The 19,830-nt window shown below is 53.8% G+C and overlaps 1 protein-coding gene across 5 annotated transcripts in view; it reads left to right on the top strand.

The window, feature by feature from the left end:
• The first annotated feature begins 71 nt into the window (after window positions 1-71).
• Window positions 72-19,830, top strand: part of TNS1 (tensin 1) — a 222,503-nt gene continuing 202,744 nt past the window's right edge. For 2 of the 5 annotated variants that reach the window (XM_036319688.1, XM_036319699.1), the window contains exon 1: window positions 72-408. In XM_036319688.1, coding sequence (XP_036175581.1) covers window positions 241-408 — 168 coding nt within the window. In that variant the 5' untranslated portion in view covers window positions 72-240. Of the gene's footprint in view, window positions 409-756; window positions 915-19,830 lie in introns of those variants that run through there. The other 3 variants (XM_036319697.1, XM_036319706.1, XM_036319705.1) reach the window with 2 other exon arrangements.

The following is a 19,830-nucleotide window of genomic DNA, read 5'->3' as shown; positions in this document are numbered from 1 at the left end:
CGCGTCCCCGCCCTCGGGTCTCCCTCTGTCACTGGCTGCTCCCGGCGCCCGTGTCACCGCCCCTCGTCCGCCCCGGACTCCCCCGCTTCCAGGCGGTGCCGCCGAGAAGGCTCCGGGAGGGGACGGCTGGGGGCGTCGCCGCCCCCCTCCCACGTCGGAGGCGCCCTGGGCTGGGGGGTGGGCCAGCTCCCGGGGCGCCCGCGTCCCCGCTCGGCACAGGCCCGCGGGGCGCCCGGCCGGATGGGCTGCACTGTGAGCTTGGTGTGCTGCGAGGCGCTGGAGCCCGGGCCCCCCTGCGGCCCCCAACCCCCGGGGAGCCCCCCGGGAAGCCCCCCGGGACCGGCGCTGGGCCAATGCTGGGAGCCCGGGGGTTTGGTCCGCGCCGAGAGCAGGCGGCTCCTGCCTCAGGTAGGCACTGTGGCTATGAGTGGGGGGAGTGGGTGATGGGCAGAGCCTAGCTCACCTGAGACAGGTAAGGAGCCAAGCCAGGAAAGAGCCCGTCAGCTGTTGGGAGGTGGGCAGTAAGGGCAGGCTGCCCCAGGGGGGCGGGTTGGATTAGGACCAGGTGAAGGCACAGAGTTAGGTGAGGTCTCACCTGGATTGCTAGTGCCCTTGGGAGGAGGGTGAGGCAGCACCTGACCCTTAAAAGGGCAAATAGTTCAGGTGGGGCTTAGGAGCCCTCCGAGGGGGCAGGGCTGGGAGGCCTGGGGAAAGGCACTGAACCTGCTCATTTCCCCTGAGCTGGTCTGGGAGTCGCCTGGGTATCCTACCTGGGAGCTGTGGCTGCTGTCCCTGACTGGGGCTCTCTAGCCAGGAGGGAGGGGCCAACTGAGGCAGGGAGGACCCCACCGGAGCAAGACTGCCCTGAGGATGGTGGGGGCAGCTGGACCCTCACTCCTGCATTCTCTGTCTGGGTAAGTCCTGGAGCCTTGCGAGTGGGGAACTGACCCCGGGGGTGGTGACAGGCTGGTGTTTGTCCTGAAGGAGGCATCTGTCTGGGAAGCAGCAGGTGTGGTACAGGTGTGGGCACTAGGTTTCTCCCAGGAGGAGGAGAGGGAGATATTTGGGGTCACTAGGGACTGTATAACTTGCTCTAGGTTCCCGGCATGATCCTAGCCTACCTCCCTGTTTGGGGCTGTGAGAGCTGCAGTCTTCTAAGATTTGTTTGCTGTGCGGGGTTTGGATTATGGTGCTGCCTTGTATCTCTCCACTTGGGTACACAGCGTGTGGGGGACTCAAAATGTACCTGTGGCTACATCCCAGCTCCCTTCTCCCCCTTCACCGGGGCAGCCAGTGAAGCCAGGTGTGTGTGTGTGTGTGTGTGTGTGTGTGTACTTGTGTATGTGTGTGTGCTTGCATACACATGTCTCAAAGTGATCCCTCTGCCCCGCTTGCCTGGATGCCCCTCAGGGCACGAATTATGGCATATTCATGGTTGTACTCCGCAGTGCCAGGCATAAGGCTGTACTTATAAACAGAACTCTCTGTCCTTCCTAAGCGTTGGCCGGGTCATCGCCACGGTGACAGACCACGGTGAGGGACACGCCTGGGATGTAGCTGTTGCCTGAGCCCTTGCAGTGGCTGGAGGCCTGAGCCTAGCTTGGGGCCCAGGGGCAGGATGAGGCCGGGGGGGGCTGGCTGGGGGGCGTTGGCTGCTCCTCCCAGACTGCTGCTTCTCAGTCCTGGCAAAGGCGGAGGGTCCAGCCAGGGAAGGTGGCGTGGCAGAATCCCTGGCTTTCGGGTCCCTCCAGAGGTCATCCAGGCTCCTCTTCTTCCTTAGAGCCTCAAGTTTTCAGGGGGAAGGGATTTCACAGCCCCTCTTCCTTATCTGTCTCTGTCTTAGACCATTCTTTTTTAAAAATATATTTTTATTGATTTCAGAGAGGATGAGAGAGGGAGAGAGAGGGAGAGAGAGATGGAAACATCAATGATGAGGGAGAATCATTGATCAGCTGCCTCCTACACGCCCCACAGTGGGGATCGAGTCCACAACCGGGACATGTGCCCTTGACTGGAATCGAATCCGGGACCCTTACGGTCAGCAGGCTGAAACTCTATCCACTGAGCCAAACCAGCTAGAGCCCCAGACCTTTCTTGACTTTACTTTCTCTGTTGGTGGGTCTCCTAGATTCCCTGTCTCCCTACCTCTTCCACTCCCATGCAGCCAGCTGTGGGGGAGGTGCCAGGTGGGCTGAAGGACAGGCTGTCTGCTGAGATGGAGGAAGGAGCAGGGGGCACTGGAGGTGGGTAATCAAGGAGAGGGGAGATGGAGGGGGAGGGGAGTGTGTGTGGGTGTGTGACAGCCATAGGGACAAGGATGGGGACGAGTGTCTGTCTGCATTCAGATGAGCTGGTTTCTGAGCTGCCTCTTAAGAGAGCCTGGCTCTCACCCATGACTCATTCCCTTCTTTATCTGCAGGATTACACCCTCCATCCAGCCCCAGCCTGTGCCCACTGCCCCCTGGCTCTGGCTCCAGAGGTGGGGGCTGTTGCTGGCTGCTCTCTTCCTTGCCAGCCCCCCTTCACCTCCCATTCATCTTACAACTCTCAGGACACTTCAGTGACCTAGGAAAGAGGAACCAGGCGACCACCTCACTAGAGGAGGTGTTTTACCAAGTTCTTGTGGACTGTGGAGGATAAACATCTCTTGGGCGCTCAGCCCCCCTGGGAGTCAGGGCTTAGAAGCTACTCCGGCATCTGGGCTCCCAGCCAGGGCACGCCCACTGCCATCCTGCCATCAACATGCCACCATTCCTGCCACAGACCATTCCCCTCCTCCCATCCCCATTCCCCAGGCCAAGCTCCTCTCCTGGGGTCACAGGCTGTGCTCAAATCACCTGTCCCTACCCCCAGCCTTTCCCGTCTTCTCTCCCCTCTGGGCAGCCCCCCCCCCCCTGCCAGGCCCTACTGCCCTCTCCTCCTGCATGCTGCCCCCAGTCTTCCCCCTAAGCAGACTGTCCTGTGCACAGACCACACTGCCCTCTCTCTGCTTTCAGGCCCCATTGCCCACACCACTCCTGCCTGTCCTGAATCTGTGACCTGCTCCTCCTCTTTGCTCCCAAGCCCCTGAGCCCCTGCTCTGGATGATTGGAGCCTGGAGGTGTGGTTCTGCATCCCTCCGGTGGCCTCCTCTGGGTCCTATGATTGCCATACACACTGAGCCCTCCTCTGGCAACATATACCAGCCTGCCAGCCTCAGGAGAAGGGAAGGTGGGGCTTGGCATTCCTCCTAAGCATTCCCGCCAAACCTTCTCTGACCTGGGCGCCAAGGGGCCTGGAGGGCATCTCCAGGTGCCAGCCTCGCCTCCTCACTCTCTGCCGTGTCCCAATACAAGTGGGTGCTTGTTGGATGGTGGTGGGAGCAGAGGGCGGGAGACTCTAGGCTGCTTCTACCTTTTCTCTCCGAAAGCCAGTCCCTGGGGTCAGTTCATCTGGCCTCTGTCCAGTATCCCAGAGACCGGTTGAGTTAGGAGATCCCCAGGAGGCAGGTGCTGCAGCCTCCCCTGCCTGCTTGTTGTGGGGTCCTACACCCCTGATGGAAGTGCTGGGTCTAATCTAACGCCCTCTTCTTTGGTTGCATTCCTTCCTCTCTATAGCTCTATAAATCATAGACTCCCCAGCGCTGAAAAAGGATCTTGGTGAATCCTGTGAGGTCACAGATCTATTTGAGAATCTGATGAAAGCTATGGCTGTTCTTGCTCAGGAAATGCTCATGGACATGTTCACACATACACAGCCACTGTACAAACACACACACACACACACACACACACACACACACAATGTCATACATCCCCTTAAGCCTACCCATGGTCCAGATCCCTCCAACCCCTGCATGTCACAGTTGAGCACACTGAGGCCCAGAGGAGGGAAATGACTGGCCTGAGGTGACAGAATAAGTAACAGACCAGGACCACAACCTGACCCTGGACATGTGGGAGTTCTGTTTCCAGTGGCAACTTTTCCCTTCTCCAAATGCTACCTGTAAGACTGGACCTGCCATGCATTTATTCAACAAGCATTTATGTTTTGAGTTTTTGGGTATTTATTACCTTAGTTTTGAACTGACTTTATTTCATTGTAAGTTTATGTATTTTTAAAATGTTAATTTTATTGAGAGATAATTGACATGTAACATTGTATAAGTTTAAAGTGTAGGGCAAGTTGATTTGACACAGTTATATATTGCAATATGATTACCACAGTAGTATTAGCTAATAATTTTATCACGCCACATTATTCTTTCTTTTTTGTGGTGGGAACAAGTAAGATCTAGTCTCTGAGTCAACAAGCATTTTTGAGCGGCTGCTCTAAGCCAGGCACTGAGCTAGGAGCTGAGGATAGAGCAGGAAAGCAGACAGCCCTGTGCTTGCCTTCAGAGGGGGTGTTAATCCAGTGGGAGAGAGAGAACAAACTGTCAACAAGTGATTGCACAAAGACCGACATTATTGGAAACAGTCCTAGGGGGGGGAAGTAAAGGATGTCAAAGGAGATGCCAGCGGATCGGAATTAGATTGGGAGCTGCGGGAAGCGGCATTTCAGCAAGGAGCCCAAGTGCAAGTAGCAGTTAGTGAGGACAAGCATCCTCAGTAGTGGGGACAGCACGCTTGGAGGTCCTGAGGTGGAGAAGAGTTGGGAGCTCTTATGGCATCTGACAAAGGCTTCCTCTGGCAGTTCCCGGTTCCTCCTAAGCCCTGACATCCATGCGGTATGTGTACGGATTGGAAGGGGTGAGAGGCAAAGCAGGGCGACCCGGGGGAGGTGGTCACAGTCATGTGGTGAGCGATGATGATGGTTCAAGTTAGCGAGGTGGTGCACCATCAGGAGGGCTCGGTGTGGGGTGAGGCCAAGACTGATTTAGGGGGAGAAGGGACAGGACTTGGAGGTGGGGTGGGAGGGAGAGGTAAAAAGGATTCCCCTCATCTTACAAAGATGGTAGCTGATAAGGCTTCATCAGGCATCCCTCCATATGAGTTTACTGAAGTGTTTCATAACACAGGAAGTACATAAACTGAGTACAGCCATGTACCCAATGTACCCAGAGCTCTGTCAAGAAATAGAGCATTACCTACACCCAGAAGCCCCCTTCCTGTCCTCTTCCAGTCACTAATTCCCCTCTGACTTCTACCAGCAAAGATCTGCCTGTTGTATAGAACTTCCTATAAGTGGAGCACATTGTATGTATTATTTTGTGCCTGATTTCCTTTGCTCTACATTATGGTTGTGAATGCCGTCCATATACTTGTGTGGTGGTAGATCATCCCTTCTTATTGCTGGATAGTGGTCCATCATGTAATGATATACAATTCACTTGTCAATTCTGCCACTGACAGGCATTTGGGTTCTTTCTAGTCTGAGGCTTTTGCGGTAGCACTGCTATGAACCTCTTCGTGCATGTCTTTGGTGGCCCTGAGTTCTCATTTCTGTTGAGTAGATTCACCTCAAACATCTCAAGAATCAGAGGCATCATTTTCTCCAGGGGGTACCCCAGGCATCTTGGGCTGAGAGACAACCTGGAGAAGGAAAGGGAGAGGATCTCTAACACCCTAATAAGTCCTTTTGTAGTGACTCTCCTCATCTTGCTCGCCCCCCTAATGTGGAGCTCAAGTGTAGGAGGCGAAGGAGGAAGAAGCTCTAGAGGCCATGTTGGAGTGGGGGTGAGTGGGGTCAGCTGACCACCTCTCTCAGCTGTACCCACTCTCTGGGGGCAGGACTGGGTCCTTGGTTGATTGGAGGGTGTGAGGCTGGGGCTAGGGCCATGCCCTCTAGTCTTTCTTTCCTAAAAGGCAAGAAGCCAGGCACTGCCTCCTTGTTTGATGTATGAACTTGCCACGGGCCCCTGGCACAAGGGCAAAGTGTGGTGCCAAGGGCAGGCAAGCTAAGGCAGCCCCTGGAGGGGCAGCAGCCTGTGAGTGGGAAGCAGAGGCTGCCATCTGCTGAGAAGCTGAGTGTTGGGGAGCAAAGGGGACCCAGGTGATGCTGAGGTTCCAGGTCCCCTTGCAGACTGATCCCTAAGTTGACTCCTTTCCCCTCAGACACCCGAACCCTGGTGCTTCTGGCCAGCTCCTCCGTCTCCCAGCCTGAATAGCTCTAGAGTCCAGAACAGGAAGCTGGCTCTCCAGCCCACCCTAGGGAGAGGGGATGGAGAGGTCACAGCTTTAGACTTCCTTTCTGGCCAAGGAGAAGGGAGTATTAGGGTGCCTCCGGTGCTATCTGTTCACAAGTCTGTCTTCCTAGTAAGACTTTGAGCCAGTGATTTCAGGACTGAGCCAAATTTTAGTGAACTTTGTATCCCAGGAACTTAGTTAGCAATGGGCATGCAGCATTTAGATCAGTGGTTCTCAACCTTCCTAATGCCACGACCCTTTAATACAGTTCCTCATGTTGTGGTGACCCCCAACCATAAAATTATTTTCGTTGCTACTTCATAACTGTAATTTTGCTACTGTTATGAATCATAATATCTGATATGCAGGATGTATTTTCATTGTTACAAATTGAACATAATTAAAGCATAGTGACTAATCACAAAAACACTACGTGATTATATATGTGTTTTCCGATGGTCTTAGGCGACCCCTGTGAAAGGGTCGTTCGACTCCCAAAGGGGTCGTGACCCACAGGTTGAGAACCGCTGACCTAGATGCTCAGTCAGGGTTGCCCAATGGATGAATGGATGGATGGTGAGAGTGGGGCAGGAAGAGACCTCAGAGCAGGAGAGAGATCACAGGTGGAGGCCAGGCAAGAGATGAGGATCATCTCTTGGCCTTGGACCTCCACCTGGGCCTGAGCTCCTTGGGGCATCCAGTGGGGAGGCAGGGATGTAGGGATGGGCTACAATGAGACCCCTGGGTCAAACTCAGACATGGTTGGAGGTCAAATAGGAATGTCTGCAGGGTTAGAGGAGGTAAACTGACAGAAGACCTTTTTCAGGGTTTGAAGAGAGTGGGAAGGGAGATAAGACCCTGGTGACCAGCTGGGGCTGGCAGTGTGTGGCAGTCACAAGGAGGCCCGTGGGGGTGTCTTCTGGCCTCAGCACAAGCTTTTGCCTCTCTTCAGCTCTTCTTGGCATTTTCTGCCAGCACCTCCTTTCCGGAAACTCCTGGGTGTCCCAACCAAACCACAGTTCACCACACTCCTGCCACAGCTGAAACCACAGTTGTCAAGAATGGCCAGGTGGGCCCTTAGACCCAATCCTCAGAGCCTCTGGCAACCAGAGCCCAGATGTCCTGTGGGCCCTGGTGTGACATGTTGGTTCTGCATCCAGTAGAAGCTTCTCAATTCTCATTTGTCTGCTTACCTCTCAGCCTATCTATCTTTCTACCCACCTGTTCATCCATCCACCATCTTCTTTTACCCATCCGCCCTTCATCCTCGTATCTATCACCTTTCCTCTCACCTACCTATCCTCTCCATGTACTGTGCACACACACTTGGTTTGTCCAGTAAGCCCTCACCCTCTGTGTGACACCCAAACACACCAACCTGAGACAAAGGCCTGCACACGCTGTCATTTGGTTTTAGAGCAGGGAGTGGATTGTTCTGCCTGGAGCAATCTGGGAAGCCCTCCTGGAGGAGCTGACATTTTGAACTGCGTCCTTCAAGGTGAGTAGGAGTTCACTGACACCGAGGGGAGGCAAGGCCATTTTAGTCAGGTTCAGAGGAGTCAAAGTGTGTGGTGTCCTAAGGGAGATGCATAAGGTGGGAGGGCATAGGCCTGGTCAGAAGCTGGGAATGGGAAAGGCCTTGAATGCCAAGCTAAAGAGTTTGCACTTTAGACTTATGTGGTCCATAGAGAGCCCCTGGGAGGGTCAACCAATGGGGGGAGTCTGCATTTTATTTTATTGATTTTTTACAGAGAGGAAGGGAGAGAGAGAGAGAAAGAGAGAGAGAGAGAGAGAGAGAGAGAGAGAGAGAGAGAGAGAGAGAGAGAAAATCAGAAACATTGATGAGAGAGAAACATCGATCAGTCTCCTCCTGCACATCCCCCACCGGGGATGTGCCCGCAACCCAGGTACATGCCCTTGACCGGAATCGAACCTGGGACCTTTCAGTCCGCAGGCCGACGCTCTATCCACTGAGCCAAACTGGTTTCGGCAGAGTCTGCATTTTAAACTATCCCTGACACAAGATGGAGGGTGGACAATGGGGAGAGTGGAGTGACTTGAGCTTGCTAATGCAGTGGTTCTCAACCTGTGGGTCGCGGCCCCTTTGGTGGTTGAATGACCCTTTCGCAGGGGTCGCCTAAGACCATCCTGCATATCAGATATTTACATTACGATTCATCACAGTAGCAACAGTACAGTTATGAAGTAGCAACAAAAATAATTTTATGGTTGGGTCACAACATGAGGAACTGTATTTAAAGGGCCAGAAGGTTGAGAACCACTGTGCTAATGGGTCTTTCTCACGTGGCCAGACCAGATGGGTGTGTGTGTGTGTGTGTGTGTGTGTGTGTGTGTAGGGGTGCCCCCGGGCTGCTGGTTCCCCTTCCGTGTCCCTGACTTTATGTCCACTAACCCTTTCGTCCCCTAAACAGCATCCCTAAGAACTGGGGTCTGGCAGGCCAGGAGTTAAGCCGAGAGCTCACCTGGAGGAGGTGCAGCTGGCTCTCTGCCATGTCCCTTTGGCTCAGTTTCACCTGCTGCCCAGCCCAGACGTCACTTCCATGGAGGTTGGGCAGGAGACAGGCCTGGCTTTGTTGGGACCCTGAGACCAGGCTAGGTCTGTTGCCCTGCCCTGGAAGGGTTGGAGGATGGGGAATGGAGGGGGTGGGTAGGGATCAAGATTCCTGGGCCCTGGTGCTGCGAGAAGCCTGGCTGCAGAGCTCCTTGGCTGGCACCTCTGGCACACCCTAGTCACATGCCTGAGGGGGCGAGTTGGGGGTGGTTGGCCAAGGATGGCAAGAAGTGGGTGGGGTCAGAAAGTGCTTTAGGGCCACATTGCCCTTCTCCTTCTGCTTCTTTTGGTCCAATAGCTCAGCCTGTCCTGCCCTGGGGAAGGGAGGCACTCAAGCTTGTAGGATCAGGATCCTTTGGGGGCCAGGAGGGACTCTCCTCTGTGTCTCATTTCCTCTTCTTTCTTTCTTTAAATCTCTCTCACACTCTATCTCTGTTTCTTTCTGGGAGTCTGTGTTGCTTACTCCTCAGGAGTTTCAAGTCCCTTTTCCACCCTCATTCTTCCCTCCCAAAAGCAGGAGGCAGGGATGATGGCATCTCTCTTGCAGAGGAGGCAGTGTGGAGCAGTAGTTATACTAGTAGCCTTTGGGGTTAAACTAAGTTCAATTCAGGCGTTGCCACTTCAGGGCTGTGCATTGCTGAGCATATTACATAACTTATCTGTTCTTTGGTATCCTTCACTTCCCTAAAAAGCACTCAAAGCAGTGTGGGCACATTAATAGCATTTAGTAAGGGGTAAGTGTTGTTGCCGTTGTTATGGTTATTGAGTGATTGTATTAGCCTGCATCCTCTGAGAAACAGGATGGGATTAAATGTGTAGAGATTTTATTAGGGAAAATGCCCGAGTGGAAGGAAGGAGCCAGGAAAGGCTGGGAGAGCCTTGAGACTTACCCAAAGTGAAGGAGAGATGGAGGGAATGAGCACTAGACAGAAGTGTCCTAGACGTCCATGCACTCTAAGGAGAGTTCAGCAAAGGGAATCCATGAGCCAAAAACTGGCCGAGAAGTCTGGTGTCTCTCAGGACTGGGCTGCCTTAGAATCCCCCGTGCACTTCGCTGAGTGGGGAGCAGCCCGGGAGGCATGGCCCCAGCAAGCACAGCAATGACTTTGAAAGTGCACAGCTGGGGCCTTTGTCAGTCCTGCTCCCTTCAGCAGGGTGTCTCTGAGGTGCGTGCTTGCGGCTGCTACAGGGCTTTGGGATATGGAAGAGAACAGGGCCTTCTATCTTGGGGGCCCGAGGGGCGTTGAAGGGTGCAGGGGGGATGATCCAAGTATCTGGAAAGAGGCCACAGCCTGGGTCTCAGGCTGTTGTGCTCCCTTCCAGGCCTGGGCCTGCTTGGCCTGGCTACCAGGTCTCTCCCCTTAGGGCCTGGCTTTAGCCTGGGTCATGGCTGTTGAGTTCATATCCTTTGCCTTAGACCTGATGGATGGAGTGGTTGTGCTTGGGGCAGAGGGCTGACTCCAACTGGCCTCTGACACTACTGTCTATCCCTGTCCCCCCCATCTTTCCTTCCTGCTGGGGGTGCTTCAGCGCTGTGGGGCAAATGGAGGCAAAGGTGCACTGGGCCAGTGAGAGTCCAGTGTAGGGCATTCAGGGGACTGCATTGTGCTGCTCTCCACTACCCCCTGGACAGAGGCATCCACCTCAAAGTGCACTGGGTGGTGGGCGGGGGGGAGGAGGGGGAGGAGAGGGAGAGAGGATGGGCAGCCTGACACTATCCCTGACAGTGACCTTGGAGTTTTCTGGGGCTGGCCAGAGTGTGGCACAGGGGGTGAGAGCAGATGCCAAGCTGCAGCACCATTAGGGAAATGAAGTTGGAGTAGGAGCAAGTGTTTCTGGACACTGAGCTGAGGCCAACTGTGGGAGGTCAGACCAGGCCCAGCCTGGCCAGGGTCCCCCCGCCACTGCCGCCACCAGCTCCTGGCTACTGCAGGGCAGGCAGACTGCATTGAGCTGTGTGAGCCATCCAGACGGCCTCTTGAACCCCAGCCACTCAATATGCTAAGCAGGGCTAATTTATTCCCTTGTTTCTTAATGGAATTGCAGCGAAGCAGCAGGGGGTGAGTGTGTTAGAGGTAGCACTGGAGGGGGAGAGATTCTCTGTGGGTCACCCACATTCTGCTGCTGGACCCCTGGGCTGCCTGTATGACTTGACATGGCCCTTCCCAGGGCTTTAGCTCAGAGAGGAAGCCATGCAGTGGAGGGAGCAGTGATTTGGAGACAGGCAGCTGGATGAGTCCTTGCTTACTGTTTCCTGGCTGGGTGCCCTGGACAAACTAGTATCTCTGAGCCTCAGTTTCCTCATCTGTGAAATGGAGAGAATAGAGCCCAGGCTGTTGGGAAGAGCCAGCTTCACAGTGTCTACCAGGCTCTGGGACACAGTGGGCAGGCGGCACAGTTTGAGCTGTCTACACTCTGTTCGCATTGGCACCTCCTTTCCCTCTTTTGCCACCATCTGCAGTTTGGCATCCTGAATCCTGAGGTCACCTGGAGATGGGGGAGGAGGGAGGAGGCCATTCTGAGAGCTCTGCTCTGGGGTTCGGGGACTGGGGGTGAGGATGGGGACAGAGGAGCTTAGAGCACCATAGCAACAGAATAAGGGAGGACTTGTGGTGGAAAAGCGTGGGCCCAGGGGTTGGGGTCATCTGGTCACAAATCTGGGCTAGCTTTGTGGGCCTCAGCTTCCTCATCTGGAAATGGGAACGAGAGCACCTACCTTGCAAGGTTAGTGCGGGGATTCAGTTGGCTAACATGTAAAGTTCCTAGCACATAGTAGGCCCCCAGGAAACACCAGTGTCCTTCCCCTGGAAGGGGCCTTGAAGGTCATTTGGTTAACCCCTTCACTTGCTGTCTTGGCCAGGGCTTTACCACTGAGTGCCTCTCAGAAAGCAGGGGTAGGAATGAGGGAGAACCCTGACTTGGCAGACAGGCCAGGGGTCACTTGGCAATAATGAGAATAAACTCCCTAAAAAGAGCCTCACATGCTGCTCACATCAGGGCTGTTGTGAGCAGGCATTGTCACCCTATTTCACAGGTGGGAAGGTCGAGGCCAGGGAGGTGACTTGTCTGCAGTCTCACCACTTAGTGCAGAGTGGAACGTGAGCCAGGTCTTAGGATTCCTTGATCACTTGACCTTTCAAGCTCAGTGCACTTGACCTTTCTCCTGCATCTTGCCTGTCCTCCTTCCACTGAGCAGGACCACTAAAGGGGGGGCTTCTCTTGTTATCAGAGGTCCCTTGGAAGCAAGAAGGCATTGCCTTGCTTGACTAGTCAGTCCTCTGGAGACTACCCTCCTCCACCCTGGCCTGTCCTTGAGCCCTGAAGGCACCCACCCGTCTTCTAGCTAGACCCTAGGCAGTGTGGGGAATGGTGAGGGGTCCGCTGTGGCAGCCACACTCTTTGGGGATGGGGTAGGGTTAGGCCTGTTGCCTCCTTGTTCAGGCTGGGCACAGTAGCCCAGCTACCTCTCTCTAAATGACCTCCAGCAGGTTGGCACCCTGACTGCCTACTCCAGGAAGCCGGCCTGGCTCTGCCTTTCTCCCTGCCCCCTGAGCACGAGTCCCATCCCCCACTGGCCTCTGTGGCTGTGAGAACAGCCCTCATATTGCTTCCCAGACCACATTGACTGGGCATTCCAGCTCTGGGGGTCTCCCTTCTCCCCCCTCCTTCCCCCATTTATCTCCTCCTCTGGGAGCCAGAGGCCCTTTGTGAAGGTCTTTGTGTGGAGTTGAGCTCCCAAGGCCAGGCAGGGGGACAAAGGGACACCCCTCGCCCTTCCCCATTGTCCCATCTCTTCCCAGGAGGCCGTGTGTGTGTGTGTGTGTGTGTGTGTGTGTGTGTGTGTGTATGTGTGTGTGTGTGTGCACGCCAGGTCCCAACTTGGCATATTTGCTATGTAACTTGGGGGCAGGGAGGAATCTTGAAGGGACTCAGGGATGCAGAGCAGTCTTGGGGCCCCCACCCCAAGGCTGAGAGGCCCTGAGGGAGAAAGGAGACCGGGTGCCTTTGAGGAGGGGAAATAGGGCCTGGGAGTGCATATGGGAGAAGGGCAAGTCATGGACCTCTGGCCCCAAAGTGGGTGCTGTCACCCCTCACCACCTCCACTTCTCTATTCTCTCCCTCCTTCCATCTCCCTATCTGTTTTCCTCTCTCCTCTCCCTCCTTTGACCCTTCCCTACTTTCCCAGTTTGCTTTCTTCATGCCCATTCCTTGTCCTCATCATGGCATCTGCCTTCCTTGGCATTGCCCCTTCCACTGAGGAGAGACTAGAGAGGCCCCATTACCCACTGCCAACCCAGTAATTGAGCCTTTTCTTGACTTCTGCTCTCAACTCAGCCCCCCTGGGCCCTGACTGTGTGCCCTGGGCCCCACTGTTCTTGCCCCTCCCTCTGTGTGGGGCCCCTCATCCCAGAGGCGCTATTTCCTAAGCCTCAGCCATGCTCCCCTTTACTTCGGCCAGCTTGATGACCCCACAGTCTAGAATAACACTGAGTGGCTGGCTGCCCACTGGGCCTGGCTAAAAATAGACTTGTGCATGGTGTGCTTTCAGGATAGTCTGGGGCAGAGGCAGGGTCCAGCCCTCGGGCCCCTCATGGTCTGTTTGGGGGACATGTTCTGCAGGGGCCCTGGGGCCTCCCACCACCACGCTGCAGCCAGAGGCTTGGTTGGAGGGTCTGGGAGGGACTCTCTGGGCAGAGAGAGGTGTGCTGAGTGCCGGGATCAACCTGGGATTCCTAGCTGGTAAGAGTAGATAGTCTGTACTGGAACCCAAGTCCGCTCTCGGACTGGAAGCACTGACACTCCAGACTGAGATGGTTTGGTTGCATGCAGGTTAAGACAGAAGTTCTCTTCCCCAGCTCTGCACTTCCTCTGCGTTAGACCCTGAGCAATGACTCAACCTTTTTGAGCATCAGCTTTCCTACTTGTAAGGGGCTTTCTGTCTCTTGGGGCTACTGGGAGTCAGTGGCTGACAGGGATCCAGGGCCCCATCCATAAGCTCACCAAGCTGGCAATCTTCGTCCCTTTTCCACCCAAACCCCTGGACCCTCTGTCTCTTTCTGGCCCCGTGGATCTGTCCCTGTGTCCGTGTCTCCGTTTCCTCTCTGGTCTCTGTATTGCTCCCATCATGGACTCTGGGGCCCTAAGGGGAGGGGAGGAGAGCCTGGCCTCTGCCAGGGAGTGCAGAGGGCGAAGGGGCAGATGTGGGCTGGGTGCCTAGCGTGGGCCTCAGGCTGGGCTCAGTGTTAAAAATTCCCAAGAGCTTCTTTGTGTGTGTTCTCTGAATATTTTCTCTTTAATTGCCTCCTGGTCTTGTTTCACGAGTGCACTTGATTCTCTGAGCTCTCTGAGAAGATCAGTACCTGTTTATCTCAAAGTTTTCTTCTCCTTCCATTCCACCTGCTGTCTCCCGTCGCTCTTTGCCTCTATTGCTTCTCTGCTAGGCTTTCCTAAATGCCGGTGTTGGCTTATATTTCAAGTGGACACGAAAGGGCGGATTGTTTGCCCTGAGGGTGGAAATGGACCCGGGAGGCCTGGCTTTAGAGCTGTTGCTCTGAGAAAACTGCTGTCAGTATTTTTGAGTCTCTCCTCTTGCGCCTGTCAGATCCCAGGGAAACTTCCACCCTCCTGCCTGGGGGCAGGCACTGACCTGGCTGCTTCATACTCAACAAACGCTCACTTACCCGCCTCTTTTCTATCAATACTCACTCCCTCAACTGCGCCCAATGGTCTGTATCGGGGCCGTTGTTTACCCTCTCTGGAAAATAAATCTTTGCCTCCTGCTGGGCATCGGGACAGGATTTGGAAACATAACCACTTCTTTATTGCTCTACCGGATTTAGGTTCACATTCCTCCGCACCCCAAAGGCATCTGATCCTTTGGAAGGGTCTGTGTTGAAGAATCTGGCCGCTTCTTGGCTGTTCCTGCAGCCAGTTCAGCTTTCTCAGGCTTACGGTTCCCATTCAGACATCTGCTCTCCAGCTCCCAGAATTTTGACACTGTTGTCAGGGGTGATAATCAAAATATTTAACAAGAGCTCCTAGGGACTGAGCTGGGAGGCTGGAGAATTGTACCTTTCAGGTCCAGGGGAGGTGCTAAAGTGTTGGGAGGGTGGGTGTGCAGTAGCTACTGCCCCACTGGACCAGCAGTACTTCAGCAGTGGTTGTGCTGTGCCAAACATCGCTCCTACCTTCAACAACAAAATCTTTACTGTTGTTTTAGTGGGGTTTCAAGAGGGAGCAAAAGTCAATGTGTGTGTTCAATGGGCTCGCATTACCTGTAGTGTCTACTTCGCTTCTTAGGGCTGAGACCTCTCTCACCTGCAGAAGAGCAAGATGGGCAGCAGGAAGGCTGTACCCGGTGAGGAGGGCGGAGGAGGCAGCCTTTTCTGGTGCCCTCATGCAGGGGCTGCTCTATGCTTTTGATTCTAGAGCAGGGGTGGGCAACCTTTTTGTGAGTGTGTGCCAAAACCAGCAAAATCTCTGACTCAAAATCCTTCTGCGTGCCAACCCTAAGTTTTTGAGAACATGTTACGCCTACTTGATATCTCTTAAGGTGTATGTATGTGAAGAACCTTGAAGAAATAATAAAATTCATTTGAGTGACAAAAACACAGTATATGATGATGAAAAATACATTTATTTTTTAATGTATACATGTACACTGATAGTCCGACAGAAAACTTTATGACTCCGTTTGATATTATCAGTGGGACTTTTGCTGCTGCATCACTGATGACAGAGATTTTACATCAGGTTTATATTTCGTGACCTTCAGAGTAATGCACGAGCTACTACTTTCATCCGTCAGGCTACTCCTATTACGAAACTTGACAAAATTCATCACTGAGAACAAAGATTCACAAGCGTATGTGGATGAAACCAAAACACTGGTCGGGTCTAGGAAGGCAGGGAGAGTTAAGGCAGAGGCATAGAAATTGCTCTTCCCCTCTCTTGTCAATCCATGTCTATGGTCTTTAAGATAACTTGTTATGTAAAATTATTTATTTATCTAAGATGCACCTACACTGAATTTATCTGAAAAATAAAAAAGTCGATATTAAGAAAAAAATTGTAAATGGAAGATTATAAGAGAAGGTTTCGCGTGCCAGCAAAAGTTACTGGTGTGCCATGTTTGGCACGCGTGCCAGGGGTTGCCCACCCCTGTCCTAGAGCAACTGTCTTAGCTATGGCTTGGGGCCATTGATGGGTTGGTGAGGTGTGAAGTAGGCTTGCAGACAGCAGGAAGTCAGACATTAGGAAGCACTTCCCAGCCAGCCAGGGCTGTGAGGCCAGAGAATAGAATGATCTGGGAGGCTGGTGGTCTCCCTTCCAGAAAAACTTTAAGGCCTGGTGGGACCCTGGGTGACCTGGACAGAGGGCGCCTGCCCTGCCCCATGATTGTTGTTTAATTGATTTCCCTGTACCGCCTCCCTTCCTCTTTCATTAACAGAAAGCTGCTCTCCACGGGAGGCAGGTTCCCCTTCTGTGAGGCTAAGGGACAACCCCTTGCAGAAGAGGAACTTAGGGGTGTGAGAGGCAGAGATATGAGGAGCTCTGAGGACCTAGAAAGAGACCCAAAGGTGGGGAGAGGCCCCATGAGGCAACCCTCCCTGGGGCCCAAGGCTGCAGGGAGAGAAGTGTCCTCCAGGGAGATGGGAGACTTGAGGAGGAGGACTGGGGGTGGTTCATACCTCTAGGACAGCTCCCATTCTGACATCTTTTTACGGTATAGTCAAGCATGGCATAGACAAGAATTTCCTGTCAACACTCATCTGCATATTCTTTTGCATCCAATTTGCATGTCATTTGGGGTCCAAAATGGCCAGAAACTTCCTTTAGCACCAGCTTTCCTCTTTCTGAGGGGGCTCAGCTCTACACCCTTCCATTCTTTCTTGCACTGGGCTGTGTCCTCCCAGACACTCGCCTTGTCCTTTGGGGCATATATATCATGTATGCATGTGTATGCTGTATGCAATTCCTCTTTTCTGGGCCCATTTTTGCTTCCTTCCTTGGGCCCCTTAAACAAAATGTGCCACTCTTCTAACCAATTTCCAGTCCTTTCTTACAAACTTTCTGGAACAGTAGTGGTGTTCCATCAGCCTTTTTTTTTTTTTTTTTTAAATATATTTTTATTGTTTTCAGAGAGGCAAGGAGAAGGAGAGAGAGATAGGAACATCAGTGATGAGAGAGAATCATTGATCGGCTGCCTCCTGCATGCCCCCTACTGGGGATTGAGCTCGTAATCCAGGCATGTGCCCTTGACAAGAATTGAACCTGGGACCCTTCAGTCTGCAGGCCAACGCTCTAGCCACTGAGAAAACCAGCTAGGGCTCTTTTTTTTTTTTTAAAAGAGGGCTCCATCCTGTCCTCCAAATTGCTTCACAGCTCCCCCCATCTCCACCCCATCCTCTGCCTGTGCACCCTTCGCTCTAGTCCCTGCCCCCTCTACCCCCCCCCCGCCCCCTCCCTTTTCCCGGGCAGGAAGCTTAAGGGAAGGGGACAGGCTGATGCTGGACAGTAGCAGGTCTGGGTGAGGAAGAGGAGGGATTCCTGAGGGATAAGGAGCAGGTGTCTGGACCGGAAGTGGTTCCCGACCCCTGGGATATAAGATGACCACAGATGGTGGGAATAGATTTTGGTTTTTATAAGAGAAACCATACAGAGGGTGCCGAGTTAAGTGAGCCTGGAGATTTGGGGACCAGGGGAGTAGGACAGCCTATTTTCCTGCTAGAGTGAGCAGGGGCTTCTAATACTGAGGTTCTTATGTTGAGTCATGGAAAGTTCAAATCTCAAACCTCATTTGGGGTTCAGAGGAGAATGGGGAATAGCAGGGAGGAAACGGGGCTTCTCTGGCAGTGTGGTGCCTCACTGGAAGTTCTGCCTGTTGTCTAACATGAAGATCTCCTGCTTCAGGCATGACTCATTTCCTCATGTTTATCTTCAGTGTGGGGTGGGAGCTCAGTAACTCACTGACTTGCTTCCTCTTCTGTCTTCTCTGCTGGAGAAGCATCCTTCAAGTCCTTTCTTCTTGCGTTCCAGCCTCTTCTGGGCTTCTATCTCCGCCCCCCCACCCCACCTCTCCTCTGGTCTGTTTCCATCTCCTAACAATGCTATTTTGGCTTCATCCTGCTGGACTCCTGGCTCCTCTTCCTAGTGTCCATTCCCCGGATGTTGGGGTGAACTGTGTGTTCCAGACAGGGTGCTCTTGCTGAGGGTTTTGGCGGGCAGCATCTGTCTAGTGGGGGTGGGACAGGCAGTGTGTGCAGCCACCAGACCCAGGGGGACAGGTGAATTTGCTTTTCAAGTCACTCTGGGGTGCCCCTCCTGGCCTGAGGTTTGGAGGTATTTGCCCAGCAGCTCCTGAGGGTGCCTTGATGAGTCAGGTCTGGTGCCAGGCGTTTTCACATTTAATTTAATCTGCGCAACTACCCCACAAGGTTAGGATCCTTGTCTCTATTTCACAGAAGAGGAAACAGGCTCAGAAATAATGTCTTCAGGGAACAGGGAAAATAATTTCTTCAAGGTCACTCAGTTGGAAAGGGTCAGGGCCAGGATTCGGACCCTGGTCTCTGCTGGCTTTGTTCCTGGCTTCTTCTCTGTGGGAGGGCACAAAGGAGGTGACATGTCGTGCATTTTATCCTGGGGTGCTCTCAACTGCGCTGGGAGGGAAGAAAGGCAAAAACAGAACTGATTCCCCAGACGGCTGGGAGCCTAGTCAGAGGTGTCACCTCCGGTCCCGGATCCGACTCCTCACCCCTCATGGATTCGTGATGGGGTTGGGCTGGGGCTGGGCTGCCCAAGGGGGCTGCATCAGGAACCTCCTATCCCTGATCTGCCTTGGGCAGGGCCTGCCTTGCTCTGCCCCGAAGCTACCAGACAGTGAGAATAGAAAGTGCCGAAAGCCAGGCTCAGGTGTGTCTGGGACTCTTTGCCGAGGGGGAACAAGAAGCCACAATGTACCATTTAGATCAAAGGCATGAGCGGAGGTCTGCAGGCCCCCGGAGAGCCCCCAGCCTTGATTTGAGGGGCTGTGGGAATATTATGGACGTCTGACATAAGGTCCGACCAGGGCACACTGAGGTGCCAGCTCTCCTGGCTTCTGGGAGTGGTGAGAGATTCACTTCCCAGGGGACTTGAGGTCTCCCAGGAGCTTGTTCTAGGCCCCTGGACCAGCCCTGGCCTCCTGGTTGGGAATGAAGTTCCCCGAGAGCCTGGGTGCAGATCTGGCTCCTGACCACAGGGCTGCCACTGGGCCCCGGAGGGAGTCCCTGGGAGCCACAGGCCCTGCCTGCTTCTGAAGCCTGGGTTGCAGCCACGTCACCTTGTTTCCTGCCTCGGTTTCCAAGGCTGGTTGGTGGCAACCTATGCTTTCTCTCTGTCACTCATTTTCCTCTCCCCACCCCCTCACCTCTGCTGGCCTTCATTGCCTTTTTCTGAGTGATTGGAAGAGCCCTCCTCATCCCCTGGCTCCTTACCCCCCATCACCCACTGCCTTTCTGTTTTGTTCCTCTTCTCTCCTCTCACACCTGCTTTCTCTTACTTCCCAGTCTCTGGAGGGTCCTGGGCTGAGTGGGGAGCTGGAGAGTGCCGGGTCCCATTTCTTGAACTTCCTCCCATTTTCCTAGGATGACTTGGCTGGAGAGGGGTGAGGGGTGCCAGTGAGTGTGATGGGGGAAGTTATCTGGCAGAGAATGGGGGGTCGGGGCACATCTGCTTATTTGTGTGTATCTGCCTCCACTCGCCTCTGTCTCCTGATGTCTCTAGCTGTCTGCCAGTCCCTGTCACTATCTATGCCTTTTTGTGCCCTAGTTCCTAGGACTTGGGGGGGGGGGCATTAATACAGCTCTCCTTCTGAGCTGCCCACACCCAGCTGCCCTCCCTATCCAGTTCAGGGGAAGACCAGTCAGTGGGCTGGTTTCCCAGGGAGGGGAGGGGCTGTATGGAAATGGGTAGGGGCAGGGGATTGTGATTGCATTAGCTAGTTATGATGCAATTGGGCTTCCCAGACTTGGCCCTCCTCTGTCCCTTGTCCCCTGCCCTGCCCCCTCCTTTCTCCCTCTCCTCCCGCACTCTCCATTCATCTCACTCCCTCTCCCAGCTCCATCAGAATCAATTAGACAGTCCCTGCTTTAATCTCATTGCAGGAGCCTG

The sequence above is a fragment of the Myotis myotis genome, unplaced genomic scaffold (genome assembly GCF_014108235.1).
Source record: "Myotis myotis isolate mMyoMyo1 unplaced genomic scaffold, mMyoMyo1.p scaffold_m19_p_8, whole genome shotgun sequence".
In the NCBI taxonomy this organism is placed as follows: Eukaryota; Metazoa; Chordata; class Mammalia; order Chiroptera; family Vespertilionidae; genus Myotis; species Myotis myotis.
The sequence above is the reverse complement of the archived record's forward strand: the minus strand, read 5'-3'. Positions and strand labels throughout refer to the sequence as shown.